At 49.3% G+C, this 19,861-nt stretch overlaps 1 protein-coding gene across 1 annotated transcript; it reads left to right on the forward strand.

Annotated features, from left to right (window-relative positions):
• The first annotated feature begins 1,718 nt into the window (after nt 1–1,718).
• RAB25 (RAB25, member RAS oncogene family) lies at nt 1,719–18,438 on the forward strand. Its single transcript, XM_074981109.1, has 5 exons — nt 1,719–2,065; nt 11,838–12,033; nt 13,058–13,251; nt 13,608–13,688; nt 15,029–18,438. The coding sequence occupies exons 1-5, from the start codon at nt 2,026–2,028 to the stop codon at nt 15,157–15,159; spliced, it is 642 nt and encodes a 213-aa protein (XP_074837210.1). The 5' UTR covers nt 1,719–2,025; the 3' UTR covers nt 15,160–18,438.
• Nucleotides 18,439–19,861: the final 1,423 nt, after the last annotated feature.

Genomic DNA, 19,861 nt, shown 5'->3' on the forward strand with positions numbered 1-19,861 from the left:
GTAGAGCATCAGGGCCATGCAACACTAATCCCTTAATGCCTCTGATTCGTCCTCCTGCGTCCTGGCCTCTCCATGCCTGCTGAATTTTCACCTGCACCTGGGGGTGTGAGCACTTGCAGCTCCCTGCCCAGCAGTAATGAGGTGTGGTCCCAGCCACGGAGTAAGGCCTTGCGGACTCTGTCTAGGATGGTTCTGTTGTAGTTGCTGCTCGGGGGATCCAGTGGCCTGGATCTTAGCAGTGCTAAGACTAGGAAATCAAACTCATTTGTGTAACGATATTGGGGGTTCTCCGCCAATGTGGTTAGGTTTAAATCCATTCCCATCGAGCCCTCTAGAGGGCAGCCTAGTGTCTCCTATGCCAGTCCCCAGAGCAGAGCTGGTGCAATCACACCACCTGCTTGTGAGAGGAGAGCCTGTCTCTCCCTGCTTGTGTACAGCACCGAGTGCAGTGGGGCCTCGATCTCACCTTTAGATGCTATCGTCGTACGCAGCTTGATGATTGAGAAGGTCTCCCTCCTGCTCCCTGCGTGAGCAATAGCCGGGACACAGACATTTGGGGTCCAAGTACATTGTATTCTCTGGGGCCCCTCCCATCTCACATTCTTTACACAGATATTTTGAGGGTCCACGAGTTAGGTGCCTTGTAACAATGGGAGCCCCTCTCCATCCCCTCTTGTCAACCCGGGCCAGATTCATCAGCTGATCTCTTCCCCTCTCACATAGTCATTTGTCTCATGGGTGGTAAACATCCCCTTGGCTCTCTGCTGCTCCAAGGAGCCCTCCAGGAAAAGACAGGGGAAGCCCTGGGCTAGACAGCATGTTAGAGGCCTCCTGCTCTGTCCCTGCCACAGAGGTCAGGCCCCTGCCTGCAGGGTGGAGCTCATGCAACAAGGACTCGGGCTTTTCAGGCTGCAGGTCCCTCATGCAGTCACTGGCATCAGCCAGCAGACAAGCCATTGCTGTTTCCAGGGGAGCTGAGCCAGCTGTAGGTGTAGAAGCATCTTAGGCAAAGCATGTTTTCTGTGGCAGTTAACCAATGTTCCCTTCAATTTTGACTACCCATGTATGGAATGAATTTTGTCACATGCACCAAAGCACATGCAGATGTGCACCACTCATAGAAACCCAGGCTGCTGGGTGGGTGATGTGGGCGCATTTGAACCGCTCCTGGGTGGCTGGCCAAGCGCTCAGCTTACATACAAGGTTGCACTTGACCCAGATCCACAGAGCTGGTTCAACCTGCAAAATGCTCTGCTCTCCATCCCCAGCCCTTTCTCCTCCCACACCCTGCTATCTGGTCTCCTGCATGCTGTGCTTTGGCCTGCAGCTTTGGGGGCCTGTGGGGGCGTCGAACCAGCCAGCTCCTTCTAGCTCATCAAGCTGCAGCAGAAGCGACCTGGGCCAGTTTGCAAATCTGGGGCATGTCTATGCCACGGGAGACCTAAGAAGGTGCTAAACCGGGCCCTCCAGGGAGTAGTCAGCCCTTCAGAATTGCCCCTGCAGCCCTGGGAATTAACGATAAATCTTTCCCAACCAGCTCATATCCTGTAATGAAACCCCCGGACCAAAACTGGCACCTGGACAACCAGCATGCAGGGAAGCGGAGGCAGTGTGGGTGAGCCCAGCCACCATGTGACGCCGGTGGGGGCGGTGAACACTACCTGACAAACCTGTACGGCTACACCCAGGTCACACCTTGCTGAGTCAGTCAGCCCAGCAGAGCTGCACCTACACCCCGCCTATCGAGGACCTGCTCCCTGCCCAGCCCTCTGACAACAGGCCCAAGAAGCAGAAGGCTGGCTTTATTTCAGGGAACTTGGTCCTGTGGGTCTCCTCCCTGCTGGCAGCTCTCCTCCCAATTGCTTTCAGCTCTGTTGTCTGGGGAGGAAATTTTGTCCTCTCCCTTCCTGGTTTAGCAAAGCCTGGCAAAAAGAAAAAAAACCCCACACCCTGACTGTTAAGGAAGCAGGCACAGACTGAGAGGAGGGTTCCAGGCCAGGAGGAGGCCAGCTGTGGCTGGGGGAGATGGGGACGGCGGAGGAGGACTACAACTTTGTCTTTAAGGGTGAGTTTCACTGGCATCCTCATTCCGTGGCTGGTTAGCCAGGCTGCACTGTGCTAGTTCTGCCTTTGCAAGGGGTGGGCCTGGGAGCATGAGGAGAGGGGAGAAAAGGAGGGCTGGATGGGATGTGGGGAGGGGGCTGGAGACCAGGTGGAGCAGCCATGGGCTGGGGCAGAGGCTCTCCCTGTTTCTAGACAACTGTGCCCCTTTCAGGCATCTCATTTGGCTTCTGTACCCCACGTTTCCCTCACTTAAAAACAACCTGCTTGCAACATCAGGCATAAAACCACCCAAGCCCTGCAGCACACAGTGAAATAAACTGCTGCTGTTACCATTTTTGCCAAAGAGCTATCAAATAACTTCACTGGGATAGAAATACCCTACTGTTCAGTGTACAGTACGCAGAGCAGAGCAAACAAGCCACTGTATGAAATTTTAGTTTGTACCAACGTGGCTCGTGTTTTTTCTGTAACCTGTTGTAAAACTAGGCAGCATTTCTCAAGCAGGGGCACGTGTACCTTTGGGGGTACACCGAGGTCTTCCAGAGGTGCACAAATTCATCTAGATATTTGCCTGATTTTACAACAGGCTACATAAAAAAACACTAGTAAAGTCAGTACAATCAAAGTGCATTCAGACAATGACTTGTTTCTCCTGCTTCAAATGCCTTATGCTGAAATGAAAGTACAATATTTTTATTCCAGTTCATTAATTTGATAAGAAGATGGTGGAAAGTCAGCAAGTTTTCAGAAGTTTTGCATGATTTTGTAAGTAAGTAGTTTTTAAGTGAGGTGTAGTTTGGTGGCATGCAAAAAAAAATCTGAGTCCTGAAAGGATACAATAATCTGGAAAGGTTGAATGCCGCTTGTTTCAAGACCTTTGATTACTTTAGGAGCATGTTTCTCAATCAGTGATATGTGTACCCTTAGGGTATGCAAGAGAAGTCTGGGGGGGGGGTCCTTATTTTTTTTTTAAAGTGGTACTTTATAAAAAAAGGTTGAGAAATACTGACCTAGATCGTTGGTTTGTTCCAAACCTTTTCACTTGTGCAGATCCTCAACCACCCTCTTAAGCATTCACAGACCCCCACCAAAGCCAATCCTAGCTGTTACATATGCTTCATTCAATGAAAACAAAAAGCAGTCAAGTAGAACTTTAAAGACTAGCAAAATAGTTTATTAGGTGAGCTTTCGTGCGACAGACCCACTTCTTCAGACCATAGCCAGACCAGAATACGAAAGCGCACCTACTAAATTATTTTGCTAGTCTTTAAAGTGCTACTTGACTGCTTTTTGTTTTGACAGTGTATAGACTAGCACGGCTTCCTCTCTGTTGTTTTCATTCAATGAGAAAGGAAACAACAACATAGATTTTCAGACAGCACTGAGTACCACGACTGGAAGATATTTAAAAATAATAGATTGCAACTTTGCATTTTATTTAAAACATTTTCTATGATCATTTTTATTTATTTTTTTCCATGGACCTCCTGCAATGCCCTCACAGACCCCAGGTTGGGAACCACTGATCTAGATGTGCTGATGTACCCCTGGGAAGATCTCTGCATCCCTGCAGGAGTACACGTGCCCCTGGTTGAGAATCACTGGGCTGGGACACAAGGGGTGGCAGCTGGATGGAAGGGTCTTTCTCCTGTGGTTGTGGGGAGTCCTCGGGGTGGATCTTTGACCTGGGTCCATCCTTGTGGCCAAATCCCACCTCGTCTGGGTATAAACCCTGGAGAAGTCAGTGGAGATGCACCAGGAATTTGAATCAGATGACCCTCTCTGCTAGTTCCCCGACAGTCATGCCAAGGTTGTGACCGGCTCAGGGAGCACCCAGAGCACCCTATCAGTAAATCAACAGCCCAGCTTGGCGCCTGGACCGACAGCTGTACTGTGAGGTGCAGCCACGGGGATTGGCACCTGCCTCTTGCGTATGCAGCACTGATCGCTGCAGGCTGAGCTGGGCAGGGGGGCCAGTTGGATGGGGCCTGTTTTACTGTAGGGACAATTCTGGGGGGATCAGCAGAACAGTCCTGAGGGAGGGCAGTAAGGCCAACGTGGAGAAAATTCAGATCTCCAGGAATTTACAGAGCTCCCCATGGATGATTGGTTTGAACACCCTGGAATCTGGTTCTCCATCACATGGCACCACGAGTGGGTATTTGCATTCAGGCAAAGTGCAACCAGATCAGAAGGGCCTGCACTGGTGCAAATTCCTGCATGACAATGGGGAGCCTGGGAGCCATAAGGAGTGGCAAGAGCCCTGCAAAGATCTGGCCTGCACAAGGGGCTTCCCCCAGCTGTTGTGGAGCTGATGTGAGGGCCAGAGTAGTGAGTGGATTGGGGTGTGGCTGGAATGCAACAAGTGCTGTGGCTATTCTGTGCTTCTCAGGAGCAGGATCTGTTTTGTGCTATGTGTAGTCACAGCCCCCATCACGCTGGGGCCTCCAGGTACTACTGGAATATAAACAATAATACCAGCAACATGGCCTAATGCCCGCTGACCGGATCAGGGCCTGGCAGGAGTGTAGCTCTCTAGGGAGCAGTTCATTGTACCCTAGCTCAGGCTGAGCTTCGTGACTGGAACTGCAATAAAAGACAGAAGTTTGCATTAAAAAAAAAAAAAGAAAACAAGTTTCTTTTCCCCCAGAAAGAATGTTTTGGTTTTCTGGAAAAATAAAACCAACTATTTTTAGACAATTTTATTTATGGGGGGAAAAAGAAATCCATGAAAAAAAATTTAAAGGGAAATGTTTCCTGCTTTCTAGCCAGTTCTGTATGCCTGCATTTCGCCAGAAGGACGGTTGCTCCCCTTCAACCAGATCTCAAACCTTCCAGGTTTTGAGAGGATAAAACTCAAGCTAGTGGGATAATGCTGAGTGGCAGGGTGGCTTTCCATGGGAAACTTAGACACAAACCACACAAGCCTCCAGACTTTCAGCTGACCATTTCAATCAACACCCTGAAAAATGTTGCCCAAAAACGGAAACCTTTCAGGATTTTGTCCAAACATTCTCATTTTTTCACTTTTCCAACCAAACCCTGTTTGAGGAAATGCAGTCTGTCCTCTGAACATTTTTCTGAAAATCACAACTTTCTGGAGAAAAGCGGCCAGGATGAGAGCATTTTAATCTTCCCTAGTTAAAGCCAGCACTTGGAATTCCATCCAGAAGCTTTTTTGAGAGCAAGGTTTGGGCACGGCACGCAACTTCCAATGCTCCTTAATAACTAGTTTGTAACATTCTATATTAGCTTCAGGTTTCATCCCAAATAAGTTGTAACTTACATTTTTGTTATTTCATTTTTGTCTTGTCTGGTTCCAGAGTCAGGAAGATTTTCCCAACCCTGTGCTGCCTTGTATGGCCCAGGAGTTATGTAGGACTCGGGAATTAAGTACTCATGATGGTGGGGAAAACTTGTGTAGTTGTGAAACTGTGCAAGTGCAGGAGGGGCAAAGCTAACCCAAGTGGACCAGCACAGCTAAATGGAATGCAAAATATAAACATTGCTCAAGCAGCCTACCTGGAGAAAGTACATCGGGCATTTAAAAGTCATTCTGCTTCAGTAATCTTGGGAGTTGGCATTAGCATTGTAGGTAAAGGGATGGAGGGTTTAGAAATATTATAATGACCTGGTCTGTGCATGTGTCATCACATGAATTACAGTACGTTAGGGGCTGTACATAAACATCATGGCTGTGTCTACACGTGCCCCAAACTTCGAAATGGCCATGCAAATGGTCATTTCAAAGTTTACTAATGAAGCGCTGAAATGCATATTCAGCGCTTCATTAGCATGCGGGCGGCAGCCGCGCTTCGAAATTGACGCTCCTTGCCGCCGCGCGGCGCGTCCAGACGGGACTCCTTTTTGAAAGGATGCTGCCTACTTCGAAGTCCCCTTATTCCCATGAGCTCATGGGAATAAGGGGACTTCGAAGTAGGCGGCGTCCTTTCGAAAAGGAGCCCTGTCTGGACGCGCCGCGCGGCGGCAAGGCGCGGCAATTTCAAAGCGCGGCTGCCGCCCGCATGCTAATGACGCGCTGAATATGCATTTCAGCGCTTCATTAGTAAACTTCGAAATGGCCATTTGCATGGCCATTTCGAAGTTTGGGGCACGTGTAGACACAGCCCATAAGAGACAGCCCCAGGCTTGAAGGTGAGATAATTGAAGGGCAAAGGGTGACACAGAATATGGTGTCTTGAACAAGACTGAAACCCCAGATCTAATTCCCAGTCCTGTGGTCTAGTCACTGGCTAACACAGCCTGTTTGGCAGGCATCACTGTCAGAACCAGAACTGTCAACTGTATGTCATAGGCCCCCTTGCCAGGTGCTAATCGCCTTTAGCTTGATTGCTAGGGGCCTGAACCTCTGGAGCAAGGACAATTGGGGTTCTGTGCCCCCGGTCACCATGAAGTTCCCCAGCCTAGGCAGCCACTGATTTGCTGCATGAATTTTAAGTGGGCACTGTCCTCTTCAGAATAAAGCCAGGGAGACGCCCAGCCTGGGTTCCCACTCACTTTTTCAATTCCTGTGTGGAATAAATTTAATTCTGCGCACCAAGGCATGTACAGATGTGCACCACCAATAGACACACATGTTGCCCACTGTGGCACCCTGCAAATCATCTGGGGGTGGGGCACCTGAATCTCTACTGGTGGCTGCCCAAGTGCTCTGCTTACAGGAAACCCTGCTTCCAGCAATGGCTGCTTGGCCGTTTAATGGCCCTCAACAGCGCAGGGAGTCTTGTGTTTGTACAGACTTTGCAGACGCTACCGCCCCCCCGCCACACCTGCATGAGTGAGCAAGGCAGCCTGAAGGTGTGCCAGGATCCCTCAGCCAGGTTTCCAGCAGCTACTGCAGGGCTAGCTGCCCCCACTTCGCCAAGGCGCAAAACATCAGAGCGGCCAGGTTTGCTTTGCAAACAGAGCTGACACAGATTAGCTCGGCCACAGCAGGGTGGTTTGAAACAGGGTGGAGACTGAAAGTCTTCTTACCACACTAGTCATGATGGGCAGGGTTGGCATATCGGCTACATCAGGCAAAAGAAACACAGGTGCCTCCCTAATCTTTTCCAGAGATGTGGGATAAATTTTTACATGCACGGAGGCATGTGAGAATGTGCACCACCTGCAGAAACCAAAACCTCCCTGCAGCTGCTCACCTCTCCTGAGCAGCTATGTAAGTGTCCAGCGTCCAGGCATCAGTGGTGCGCCTACCGCAGGTGCCCGTCAGCAAAGTGCTGACTGCAGCAGGAGGGAGAACGGCATGGAGACAAATCCCTCAGTGTAGGGAGACTGGAGTACAGGCCGGATGGGGTCAGTCATTAGAGGGGCAAAGTAAATAAATAAAAAAATGTGGACCCAATTTCTTACAAAGCCTATAGGCCGGAGGTGGGAAAAATATGGGCCACGGGCTGGATGTAGCCAGCCAAGCTGCCAGATCCAGCCCATGGGTGCTCCCTGCCTGCCCTGCCCCCACACGCAGCCAAGAGCAGCCAACTGCTCTTAGCCACATGCATCTGGGAATGCTGCCAGCTTTAGTGGGGGTTGGGGGCATGGCTTTGCACACTTTCCCCACCCCCGGCACAGTCGTGCAGCTCCCATTGGCCAGTAGCCGGCCATCTCGTTTGCTTTCCATCAGTGCTGGGACTTTAAGAAAAGCATCCAATATCTTGAACATTTGCCAGAGTTGCCGATGTTTGATTGGCATCTCCTGGTGTGCTAGGGGCTGTAGGTAGACACAGGAAATGCCGGCTCCTGAAGAGCTGACAATCTACATAGCCATTGGGCAGGAGAGGAAACTGAGGCACAGAGTCAGGAGGGGCCTTGCCCAGGGTCAGCCCACAGGCCAATGGTAGGGTCAAGAACAGAATCCACATGTCCAGAGTGCCTTATCTGCCTGATTACAGCGCATCCCTGCCAATATAGTTGCAGCTTCAGTTTCCCCTGTAGGTTGTGTGGATTTCACACAAGTTTGCCAGTAAAAGAGGTTAAAATACAGGAAATGAAGATAGGATTATGCACCTGTAAAGTTGCAATAGTGGACAGAAGGATTCAAGGGCTTGTCTCTATGGAGAGTATTTCAGAACAGATTATTCTGGGCCATGTTTTCTAGGTGGACACTCTTATTCCAGAATAAAAGCGCCTTTTTCCTGAGTCAGCTTAATCTGGATTCCATTCCAAGGGGCCAGTCCCCCTTTAAAGTTGGGGGGATTTGTTAATTTCCCAGGCTAGCTGCACAGCCAACAAGTTCACACAGGCATTTAAGGAGGAGAGGCATGTGACAAGGTGGGTCCCATTGTGAGTTTATTAATGATTATCAGGTGAGAACCCACTGGTTGTTTCTTAAGGACTGGCAAAGGAGTTTGGGTGTGAAAAATTGTTACTTTAGTTGCGGTGGAATTTCTGGGTGTGAAATCTGTTCTATATATAAATGAATTCAATCAAAACTGTGAAAGACTGGGCTGGGCTGAGACAGGAAAAGCAGCTATGGCCCAGTGGTTGGGGGAGTAGCCTATGAGGCGAGCAATCCGGCTTCCATCCCTTAGTCTGAAATTCAGTAAAGACCAGGGCCAAGTAGCGCTTTTAAGAAATCAAATGCACAGCTACAAAACAGGGCAGCTGGGCTTTCGTATGGCTGAAAGGACCTGGGCGTTAAAGCGGATTGCAGGTTGAATGAGTCAATGGGATGCCGTTGCGAAAAAGGCTAGGAGTGTTTTGGGGTGTGTTAGCATGTGCATTCTATGTAAGACAGGGGAGGTGAGGGCCCTGCTTGCCATCAGTGACATCTCAGCTGGAGTAGTGTGTCTGGTTCTCGGCAGCATATGTCAGGAAATGCTTTGAAATTTATTAATGGCTGTTGTAAAGAGGACCATGATCACTTGTTCTTTGTAGGTGTGTCTACACTTGCACTCCTCTTTCAAAAGAGCTATGCAAATGAGGTATAAATTTGCGTATTTGGCACCTCATTTGCATATTCTAATTTCGAAAGAGCTTCTTTCAAAAGAAGAAAGCCAGTGTAGACGCTGCTCTTTCGAAAGTAAACCCCATCTTCGAAAGAATCCTTCTTCCTTTATTTAAATTCCCATTTATTTATTCATTTATTTATTTATTATTTAATGGGAAGACGGATTCTTTCGAAGATGGGTCTACTTTCGAAAGAGCAGCGTCTACACTGGCTTTCTTCTTTCGAAAGAAGCTCTTTCGAAACTAGAATATGCAAACGAGGTGCCAAATATGCAAATTTATACTTCATTTGCATTTTCGATTTCTCTCATTTGCATGCCTCTTTTGAAAGAGGAATGCAAGTGTAGATGCACCCACCCTGTGTCTGCTGAAGGTAGGGCAAAAAGCAAGTGACTGAACGTGCAGCAGGGGAGATTTGGATTAGATATTAGGAAATACTTTTAAACTCACAGGCTGGTTAAACTCTGGAACAGGTGATTGTGGAATCACTATCACGGGAGGTTTTAAGAGCAGGTTGGACAAACACCTATCAGGGATGTTGAATAGTAACAGCGAGGGAGCCATACTAGTCTATGTACTATCAAAACAAAAAGCAGTCAAGTAGCACTTTCAAGACTAGCAAAATAATTTATTAGGTGATGAGCTTTCGTGGGACAGACTCACTTCTTCAGACCATAGCCATACCTTAAATATTGAGTCTGTTCTGGTCTGGCTATGGTCTGAAGAAGTGGGTCTGTCCCATGAAAGCTCACCTAATAAATTATTTTGCTAGTCTTTAAAGTGCTACTTGATGGCTTTTTGTTGTCAGGGATGGTCTAAGTTTACTGGGTTCTCCCTCAGTGTAAAGGGCTGGACTTGCTGACTTTGCAAGGTCCCAGCCCTGCATTTCTATTATTCCATCCTCTGCTACAGATTGTCTAGGTGACCTTGGGCAAGTCACTTAGCCTGTCAGTGCCTCAGTTTCCCCATCTGTACGGCTGGAATAATAGCACTGCCTGGTGCTCACAAGGTGGGGGGCTTGGGAGAGTAAATCTATTGAAACTTTTGAGGCACCCAGGTACTATAGTAAGAAAAAGTGCCTGAGCTCCAGAAGTTAGGTCCATACCATCCTCCTGCAAGGCGGGATGGGTGATGTCCAGCTGTCTGAATGACTATACTGCTATTTTTAGCCCCACAGCATGACCCCATGTCATATGACCCTAACTCTGAGACTCACTGGAATAGGTATTTTTTCTGCTCTGTACACATGCCCCGAGATACTGAGACACATTCCTGGCTCTGGGTCGGAAAACTCAAGTGCATTTGACAAACAGAGATCAGAAGATACAGCCCCATCAGAAAAGACAAATCTTCTGCCAAGCTTTTTCAGTTGCTGTTTAGAAAACAGAGCTAGAGAGAAAGCGCTCTCATGCTTTATATTCACTTTGGCTTCGTACAGGCTCCTGTGTGTCAGACTATAGCATGAAAAAGAAGGAAAACTGTCACCCAGCAGAAGTTTGGTGTATTTTATGAAAGTTCCAGCAAACAACATGATTGTTGTCTGGGGTGATCCAGAATCATCAGCCCCAAGGAGTCAAAAATTAGAATCAGGCCCCTCAAATCATGCCTAACTGAAAATCTTGAGCTTTTTAAAAAAAAAATGTTGGGTTTCTTTTTATTTGTCCTTTGAGTTAATTCAAAATTTCTACTTTTTCCTCCCTAAACATCAGCACTGGAAACCTCCTGCGTGTTTTTAAATGAAAGCCGAGCTTCTCGCCAAGTCAGCTGACTCTAGCAGCTGGGACTTTAACCTCACCCATATAGCTCAAGAATTGATGTAAAATGGCAAGACCTGGAGCAGTCATATCATGGGGCTACAACGCTGTATGCTGCTAGAAAACTTTTGTTTTCTGGGTCCTACACCATTGTATTTCTGAGAACTCTCCCTGAATGCAGAGCTAGAATGTAGCATGAGTTCAATTCTTTGAAGACTGTTACAGTGGAGCTATGTACACCGTGCTCTCTCTCTAATAAGGGACTTCCCTTTTGTTCTCTCTCTTTTTAGTTTGTTTCCTTAATCTGATTGCCTGAAATCTGCTCCTTGTGTGTGGAAAAATAACTGATATGGTCTAGGAAGAAATCTTCCGTATGGGAATGTTTTTCCCATAATTGGGTAATGAAGAGACAGTACCATGGATTGAAAGGACACACGAGCTGCTCCTAAATGTTTCTAGGTGGGGCAGTTGTCTTGCACCCTAGAATATTAGCCCATGTCACCATTCTCCTGCAATCTGTGACATCACTTGCACCAGTGCACAATGGTGATTCTGCCTAGGTAGCATACAATGGCAACTTTTAAATGTGTAAATGACAACATGAGGCACTGGACAAAGATGAATCAGGCACCAAAATATTTGCATTGCAGCCACCTTGGGGACGATCAGTCTTCTCTATTGTACAGAACTGTGCACCCAAAGAGAGTTTGATACATTATTAATAAAACAATAATGGACTGGCTGGTTTATATGATTACAGTGTATTTATATTGTGGTAGCATCTAGATGCTGTAATCACAGACCTCATTGGTGATCAGTGCAATACAAAGAGAGTGAAAGTCCCTATCCCAAGAAGTTTACAAAGTCACATTCCATTGCTCTCTACAGGAATCAGAACTGCTCAGCTGAGTGTCCTATGCCCTATACTGCTTCCCAGCTCATGAGGAGTCTCCATCTACCTATGCTTTTGGAATGGGAGGATCAAAGTTCTACCCCCAGTACACAATTCCCATGTGCATCTTCTTTTGCTAGCAGTTTCTCTTGTTTCCCTAGTGGTCCTGATTGGAGAGTCCGGCGTGGGGAAGACCAATCTGCTCTCACGCTTCACCCGCAATGAATTCAACCATGACAGCCGCACCACCATTGGCGTGGAGTTCTCCACCCGCACTATCATGGTGGGCAATGCCATAGTGAAAGCCCAGATCTGGGACACAGCTGGGCTGGAGCGCTACCGTGCCATCACCTCAGCGTAAGCAGGCCCTGTGGGCTGATGCAACAGTGGGAAGTAGCTGCTTTAGCTACAGTGGTGACTGCAAGTGCATTTAGAGTCAAAGGTCTTGGGTTCAATTCCCCTGTGCCAACCACCCTCTTAGAAGAGCTGCATTGTAGGTAGAAGAGAGATTTGTCTATAGCCCCAAACAAGATTCTGTGCTTTCAGAGTCACTTACAGGCAGGCTTAAGACACTTGTATTTGGAGTGAGCAGCATCTTGTGTTGGCTCAAGAATCTGGAGCAGGTGTAAATAAACTCAAGGCCACCTGCTTCTTGGGATTCTGCTCAGGTGTACCTGCCAGACCAACTCTGTGTGGGACTTTTGCTCACCAGCCAGAGAAATATTTGTATTGTGAAAATTCAGGGTGTGTGTGTGTGACTCAGCAACATTTGAACCCCAGGTCTGCAGAGACAGAGTGGCAGCAGAGTTATAGGAGTAACTCCACTGCTCCGTAGCAGTAGTAGGTTGTTATCTTAGAAGCTCAGACACAAAGAGGGAGGGATGTGAGGAAAGCTGCATCCATGCTGCCAAATAACAGGGCTTGGGCCCCAGTCACACAGTAGGGCACCAGCCCACCCAGCAGCATTGTGGGATTCGCGTCCTGAGTGCTCACTGACCCCAGTCAGATTGATCCATGTGTGATCGACAGGGGGACTTGGGCTCAAACCTGAAACAGAGTCTAGGCTTAGTGTGCGGTGTAAGGAGGGGAAGTTAGTGTATTTAAACCAGGGTATTTATTTGCATGGGATTAACTGCCAGCAGCCTTTAAACCCCTGCCCTCCAGAGACACAATATAGAGTGGTGCAGTTAACAGAGGAAACTCCATTGCTTGGTAGCAGTAGTAGCTTGTTATCTTAACAGCTCAGCCACAAGTACGGGGAAGCTGCATCCACACTGCAAAACAGGGCTTGGCCCCTACGAGGCCCAACCCCTTTGGAGGCAGTTGGGCTGCAATTGGCTCTGACTCAGGCCCCGTGGTGAAAGCCCCCCTCTCTTGTCAGCTATTACAGGGGAGCAGTAGGCGCCCTCTTGGTTTTCGACATCACCAAGCACCAGACCTACGATGTGGTGGAGCGCTGGCTCAAGGAGCTATATGACCACGCCGAGGCCACCATTGTCGTCATGCTGGTGGGCAACAAGACGGACTTAGCCCAGGCCCGTGAGGTGCCGACAGAGGAGGCCAAGATGTTTGCAGGTAAGGCACTGCAGGTTTCACGGTCCATAACACGTTTTGCACAGCTGTGAATTTGATGGGGGCCTACTCCTGAGTGAAGTGGGGTCTGTAATGTAATAAGGTCAGAAGGTAGCCGGCTGCAGGGCGGTGGGGGCTCAGTACAGGGCACCCACCCTGCTGAGTCAGTGTCCAGCCCATAGGATCTGGAGGGGGGTTGCTGTCCCCTCCCTGACCCTGACATCGTTCTGCTCAGAGGGGTGCCATGCAAGAAGGGCCAAAGGCTTGACCTCTTATGGCACAAGGGGGGTGCTCAGCTAGCTGAACCCCCAAATGGCACCCCAGTTTCCCATGCCTCTTGTGTGACCCTGTCCTGGCAGAAAACAACGGGCTGCTGTTTATCGAGACGTCTGCGCTGGACTCCACAAACGTCGAGCAGGCCTTCGAGACCATACTGCGAGGTGCGCCCAGCTTGGGGGTGCAGAGTCAGGGAGCTGCTCCTGAGCAGAGCATGCTCAGGGATGGCTGGTGGATAAGTACCCTTGGGGGAGACCTGGTAAACTCTCCACAGAGCAAGATCAAGAAGCTACATAACTGCTCCAGCACCAGGGAGCACTAAGGAGACTGAATAGGTTATTGCTTTCTCCTTGAATCCAGTATCCCCCCTCCTGCCCTGACAATCCAGCCCATTGGCCCAGCTGGATGCTGGGATGGGTCTGCAGAGCCCTGCACAGATATGGGGCAGTTTACAAGGCGGGGGTTGCAGCATTACTGCTGACTTCTGCGCACTCCCTTCCGAGCTGGGCAGCTGGAGAGCAGCGGCTGCTGGCCCAGAACCCAGCTCTGAGTGTAGAGCCACTGCCAGCAGCAGCGCAGAAGGAAGGACAGCATGGGATGGTATTGCCATGCTTACTTCTGCATTGTTGCCTGTAGAGCTGGGCTGTTAGTCAGCAGCCGCAACACTGCGGCCACCCAGCTCTGAAAGTAGCAGACAAAAGTAAGGGTGACACAGGGATGGTATTACTACCCTCCGAAGTGACTCATGGGGGTGCATAGGGTGCTACATGCACCACCACCCCCAGCATTGTCCCCCTGCACAGTCAGACAGTGCTACAGTGCTTCCAGCATGTGCAGAAGAGTCCTGCCCATTCCTTGGAGCGGCACAACCCAAAAGCAGCATCAGCTTCCTAGCTCACACTCCTAGACCTGCACACACTGCAAGTGGCAGGCAGGGGCAGAGCATAGGTGCGGGGGGAGAGAAACAGAGCAGGGGGGGAAGGGGTGGGGCAGGCACACGTGGCCAGTGCCTCCCCTAAAAATCTCTGCACCGGTCATCTATGACTACCGTTGGTGGCAGGTGCTGCTGTCAGAGCTGGGCAACTGGCCAACATTACAACCACTGCTCTCCCATTTCCCAGCTCTGCAGGCAGCGCAGAAGTAAGGGTGGCAATACTGTGACCCTCTTAAAATAACTTTGTGATCCCCCTGCAGCTCCCTGTTGGGTCAGGTCCCTGATCTGAGAAATGCTGGTCTCTCCCCTGTGAAATCTGTACAGTACAGGGCAGAAGCACGTACAAGGCCAGATTCCACGAGATGACACCAGATTTCATGGTCTGATGCATTTTGCATTGCTGTGAATTTGATAGTGCCCTGCACATCAGCCTCTGTCAATGGCCCAGCCCCCATTTGGGGCATGGGGGAGACTCAGCACCACCCAGTGTGGGTGACTCTGGGCAAGGGGGCAGCAGGGGTGAGTGGGAACAGCCCTGGATCCCTCATTATCCATCATTCTCTCTTCCAGACATTTTCAACAAAGTGCAGAAGCAGCAGCAGAGAAGCCCCCAGGACAATGCTGTGTCGCTTTCTGGCGAGAACCCCCATGGCACAGGCCAGGCCGGGCAGGAGAAGAGGTCATGCTGCATCAGCCTCTGATATCAGGACAGGAGCTGGAACGGGAGTCACCAGGGAGGCATGAGCCCCTCCACCCACTCTGCTTTCTGACCAGCAGGGGGGAAATGCCCCCCAAAACCTCCAGTAACTGCACCAAGTCAGGGCAGGGTGGGATTATGCAAACATACCCACAATGGATTCCATCCCTCAGCCCAGTCTCAGACATCCCTCTGCTAGCCATTACCCCTCCATCCTGCAGTCGGCAGCACTAGAGAGCAGGAGGCTGCATCCCCACATCTCTGCTCCCTGGAGTCTGCCAAGGCACAGCAGGGGGGACTTGGAGGTGGTGACTGGCCAACTTCCACTCCAGCAAAGGGGCAATTCAGCCTTCAGAACACAACTATCTTCATTCTCACCCCCATAATCAGTGTCTGAGCATCTTTTTAATTTATTGATCCTCAACCCTCTTGCCTACAGCAATGCTATTGCCCCCCTTGTACAGATGGGGAAAACCATCACGGAGCCACTAGGTGACATGCCCAGGGTTACACAGGGTGTCTGCCATGCAGTTCCAATGCCAGGATCAGATGCACCATTTTCATCCGGACACTGCTGCTTTAAACCTTGTGCCCATCTCACTGCCTTTCAGAACCTGTCTGTTCTTTTAATGGCATACATACAACAAACGCTGCTGGCCTAACAGCTTCAGGGTACCAAATCTCTCTCACCAGACAGCCTTGACTGTGCCCCATTGAGGATGGCAATCTAGGAGTGGCTAGAGAGAAAGCCCCTTGTTCTAGGGTGTAGGATGCCTAATTATGGCAGCAGCCTTGCTTTAAGGTCTGAGATCTTGGAGACAGGAGAGCAAGACCTGGGGAAGGACAGTTCCTATATTATACCAGCTCAGCCAAGGGCTGGGTTTCAGAGGGGCTGAGCCCATGGAGCTCTCATAGATTCTAGCTGTAATTGTGGCTACCTCACAAAAGCAGGATTTCCATCAATCTACACTGTGCAGAGCATTGCAGTGGCTAGCAAGGACTGGGCCCAATGCCCCTTGGTTCTTAAGGGCTCTCCCCATGGAGTTCTCTGGGCATTGGATCCAGTTTAGAGAACGTTTCTCTAGTGGATGGTTAAGGGGCTGAGCTCTTTATGGGACCCAGGCTGGATTCTGACCAGTGGGCAAGCCTGGGGAGCTAGAGTCGGCTACTGATGTCAGTGGAACAAATCCACCCCCAACTTTGCACGTAACTGGGCATGACTCTCCTCCGTGGCACCACCTGCTGGTTGCTCAGGGAATTAACTCTTCCAGCCTCCAGAGCACCCTCTTCTGTCCAATATCTTGTCTGCTGTTTTACCAGCCTGTTCACCACCTGTGTCCACACCTGCATCCCTCCCAGACCACAGTGGCCTCCCTCAGGCTCTGCCCTGGTGCAGTGCCCCACTTGCTCTCTGGGACCCTCCCCTCCTAGGGCACCCTGAACCCCAATAGCCACCTTGCCTCAGTGACCCACTGCCAGTCCCAATCAAGCGCCTTGCCTCAAGGGTAACTGCAGTCTGAAATGGCCACTTGTCACTGGCAAGGGATGAGAGACAGGCTGCCCTCTCCTACACTGGCTGCCTCCCTGCAGCCCTAGTACCCTCAGACCTTGTCTCAGACCCTGAAGCCTGGGGCTAGCCTGGACCAAGCTCCCCAAGCCTTCCTCTGTGTTAAGTCACTTCTGCAGCTTCCATAGCAGCCAAACTCCCTTCTACTCCACAAGGAGACTCCTCTCACCTCTTTCCCAGGAGCCCCTATTTATACTGCCCTCAACTGAGCCCTCATTGGCTGCTGCTGGCTCCACCCTCTCCCCAGGTTGAATCTAACACTTTCTCCTCCTGGAGCAGGGCAACTGCCCTGCAACAGGGCTACATCTCATCTGGTATAAACTGGTAAAGCTCCCAAGCTATGCCAGTACACATCAGCTCCAGGGTTTACTCTGGCTGTGTGCGCCAGGGTAGCCAAGATCCGATTCTGGCCCAGCTGCGTTGGTATTAGTGGAGTGACTTTGGCTCTACACAGGCGTATATGAAATCAAAATCTGACCCAGTACCGTTGGAACCCCTTGGTTTACAAAGGTGCAATGGGGATCAGACTCTGTCTCAATGGAGTCAGTGGGGATTTACACTAGTATATTGCAACTCGCTGGAGGAGATTCAGAGCTGAGAGAGAAATGCTAAATCACTGTCACCTCCCTTGGTCTTGTCTAAACATGACTTTGGCCTGTCACTGATGTAACTGCAGTATCTGGTGAATGTCTGAATTCAGTGGAAATTATTTATATCAGTGGTTCCCAACCTTTTCACTAGCGTGGATTGTCCTTGCAAAGCATTCACAGCTCCCCAATCATCCCAAACTGTTTGTGGACCCCCATCAAAGCCAATTCTAGCTGCTATGTACACTTCATTCAGTGAAAAAGAAAACCACAACATAGCTTTTCAGACAGCGATTAATAACACGATTGGAAGAGATTTAATTCAAAACAATAATTGATTGTTAACATTGCAATTTATTTAATACTTATTTCCTATGATCATTTTTATCTAGCTTTTATTTTTTTCATGGACCCCCTGCAAGATCCTTGTGGGCCCCGAAGGGTCCGCAGACCTCGGTTGGGAACCACTGACTTACAGGGTTGCTGGTGTGGGGCTGCATGTTTTTGTCACACAAGCAGCCCTGGTGAGGGAGTGCATGTGTGATGCAATGCACAGGATGTTGACCCAAACATTAAACTGTTTTCAAAGCCAGGCGTCTGCGTAGCTTTACTTCCTCACCGTTCCTGCCACATTTCCCCTTTGAATCTCATCTTCTTTCCCCCCCCTTTTAAACCCCCTGCTCCCGGGGATGTCAATCAGCAGGATGTGGGGTGAACCTGCAAGATATGGGGCTTCAGACTGGATAACTAATGTCATTGTGAAATCTTCCAGCACAGCTCTGGTAGCAGTTCTCCATCCTCACCTTCACACATACTCCTGCTGCATCCCCTGGGAGCCCCACACACAGCTCAGCAGTTTCCCCTCATTCCAACCAGTGTTCCCTCTAAGCTGGGCACTTGTGTGGCCACACAGGAGAGATTCAAATGCCACCCAGGGGATTAGCTGAGCACCCATCACTTGGTTTTCTATTTTGACTGGTGGTGCACGTCTGCGCATGTTGTGGTGCAGATTGAAAAATGATTTTGCACATGGATGGTAAAAATTAGAGGGAACATTCCAGCCCCCAGCTCTTTCAGCCCTGGGTTCCTGCAGCAAAATATTTGTATTGCCTTCGCAGCGGCTTCATTTATTTCCCCTCCGTGATTCCCAGCTGCATTTGATCTATGCTGAAGAAATTAAAATACATTAAATTAAATTGGCCTTGTGATGAAACTCTGCCAGGCAGCTGAGGGGAGTGAGAGCAGAGCTCCAGGAGCAGGTCGAGTAATTCGTCTCTAGCACAAATCTTATCCACAATGAAACCCACCCACTAAATGTGCTAGAAGCAGGGTCAGACATGTGTACAGTGAGGGTGGCAGGGTCTGAACACCCTGCCTCAGTTTCCCCTGATCTAGTTCTGGACCCGGACCTGTAAATCTCCCCTTTCATCCCTCTTCCATTCTGGAGCTGTAGCAGTAGCCAGTCTCCATCCACTGCTGCAGCATTTCCCAAGGTGTGGTCCACGGCCCAGTACCACTCCATGGGAAAATAATACCGGTCCTTAGAAAATACACAGCTTATCACTATGTACTATTACTACTGTGAATAAATAATAAACAGTGAAAATTTATTATTTTTTCTTTTTTTTTTAATATGCATTTATATTTTTGGGCTGCAAAAAAAAGGTTCTGAAAAAAACTGGGTCCCAACTATATAAAAATGTGGGAAACCCTGCACTATTGCATTAGCATCCCGCGGGCCAACCCCCAGCCAGGGCTAATCATTCCCCTTGTCTAGATCCAATGAGACATTGTCTGTAGTACAATAAGTCTCCTCCTGCCCCCATACACAAACTTAGCCCTTTACTGGACATCTCATCTGCAGGACTGAGATGAGACTGGGCCAGGGAGAGTGAGTGGCCAATTCACCCCTTGAGGGGGTCCTGCTAAAATGTGATGCATGCACACAGAAGATGAGATCCCGACTCCATGGGTGGAATAAATTTTATTATGCGACAGAGGCATGTGCAGAGGTGTCACCAGGAGAAACACACAGAAAGAAGAAATCTCCTCTACAGCATTAGCTGAGAGCCAGGAGTCTTTAGCTCAGACTGGACAGACCCTTGCACTAAGCTCTACAGGTCTCAGGTTTGAGTCTACCTGTAGCTAGGTACAAAATGGCAAGTACAAATGGCACCCAGCTTAGGGCAGTGAATCAGTCCCCTACGTGCATGAGTTATAGAGGCTCCTTAGGGCTGGGCTGATACAGCTGCCTTGGCAGAACAGGGGCTGGGTGGTAGGGTGCAGAAGGAGGGGGAAGCCAGAATGTATCATAGTCAGGAGTAAGCAAACCTTTTACATCAAGCACCACTTTTTGTCCCTACAATTAGCAACCCACCCCACCCCCGCAACCCGTCTAGTGTCATCCAAAGCGACAGAAATATCAGTTATGTTCATATTTAAAAAAAAACCTTTTGGCACATGTAAGAAAATAAGTGTGTAGAATGTGAAAACTTGATGAATTGGTCTATAAATGTGAATACACAGACATAAAACCAGTAACACAGTTCAAC

The sequence above is a fragment of the Carettochelys insculpta genome, chromosome 30, assembly GCF_033958435.1.
Source record: "Carettochelys insculpta isolate YL-2023 chromosome 30, ASM3395843v1, whole genome shotgun sequence".
Lineage (NCBI taxonomy): Eukaryota > Metazoa > Chordata > Testudines > Carettochelyidae > Carettochelys > Carettochelys insculpta.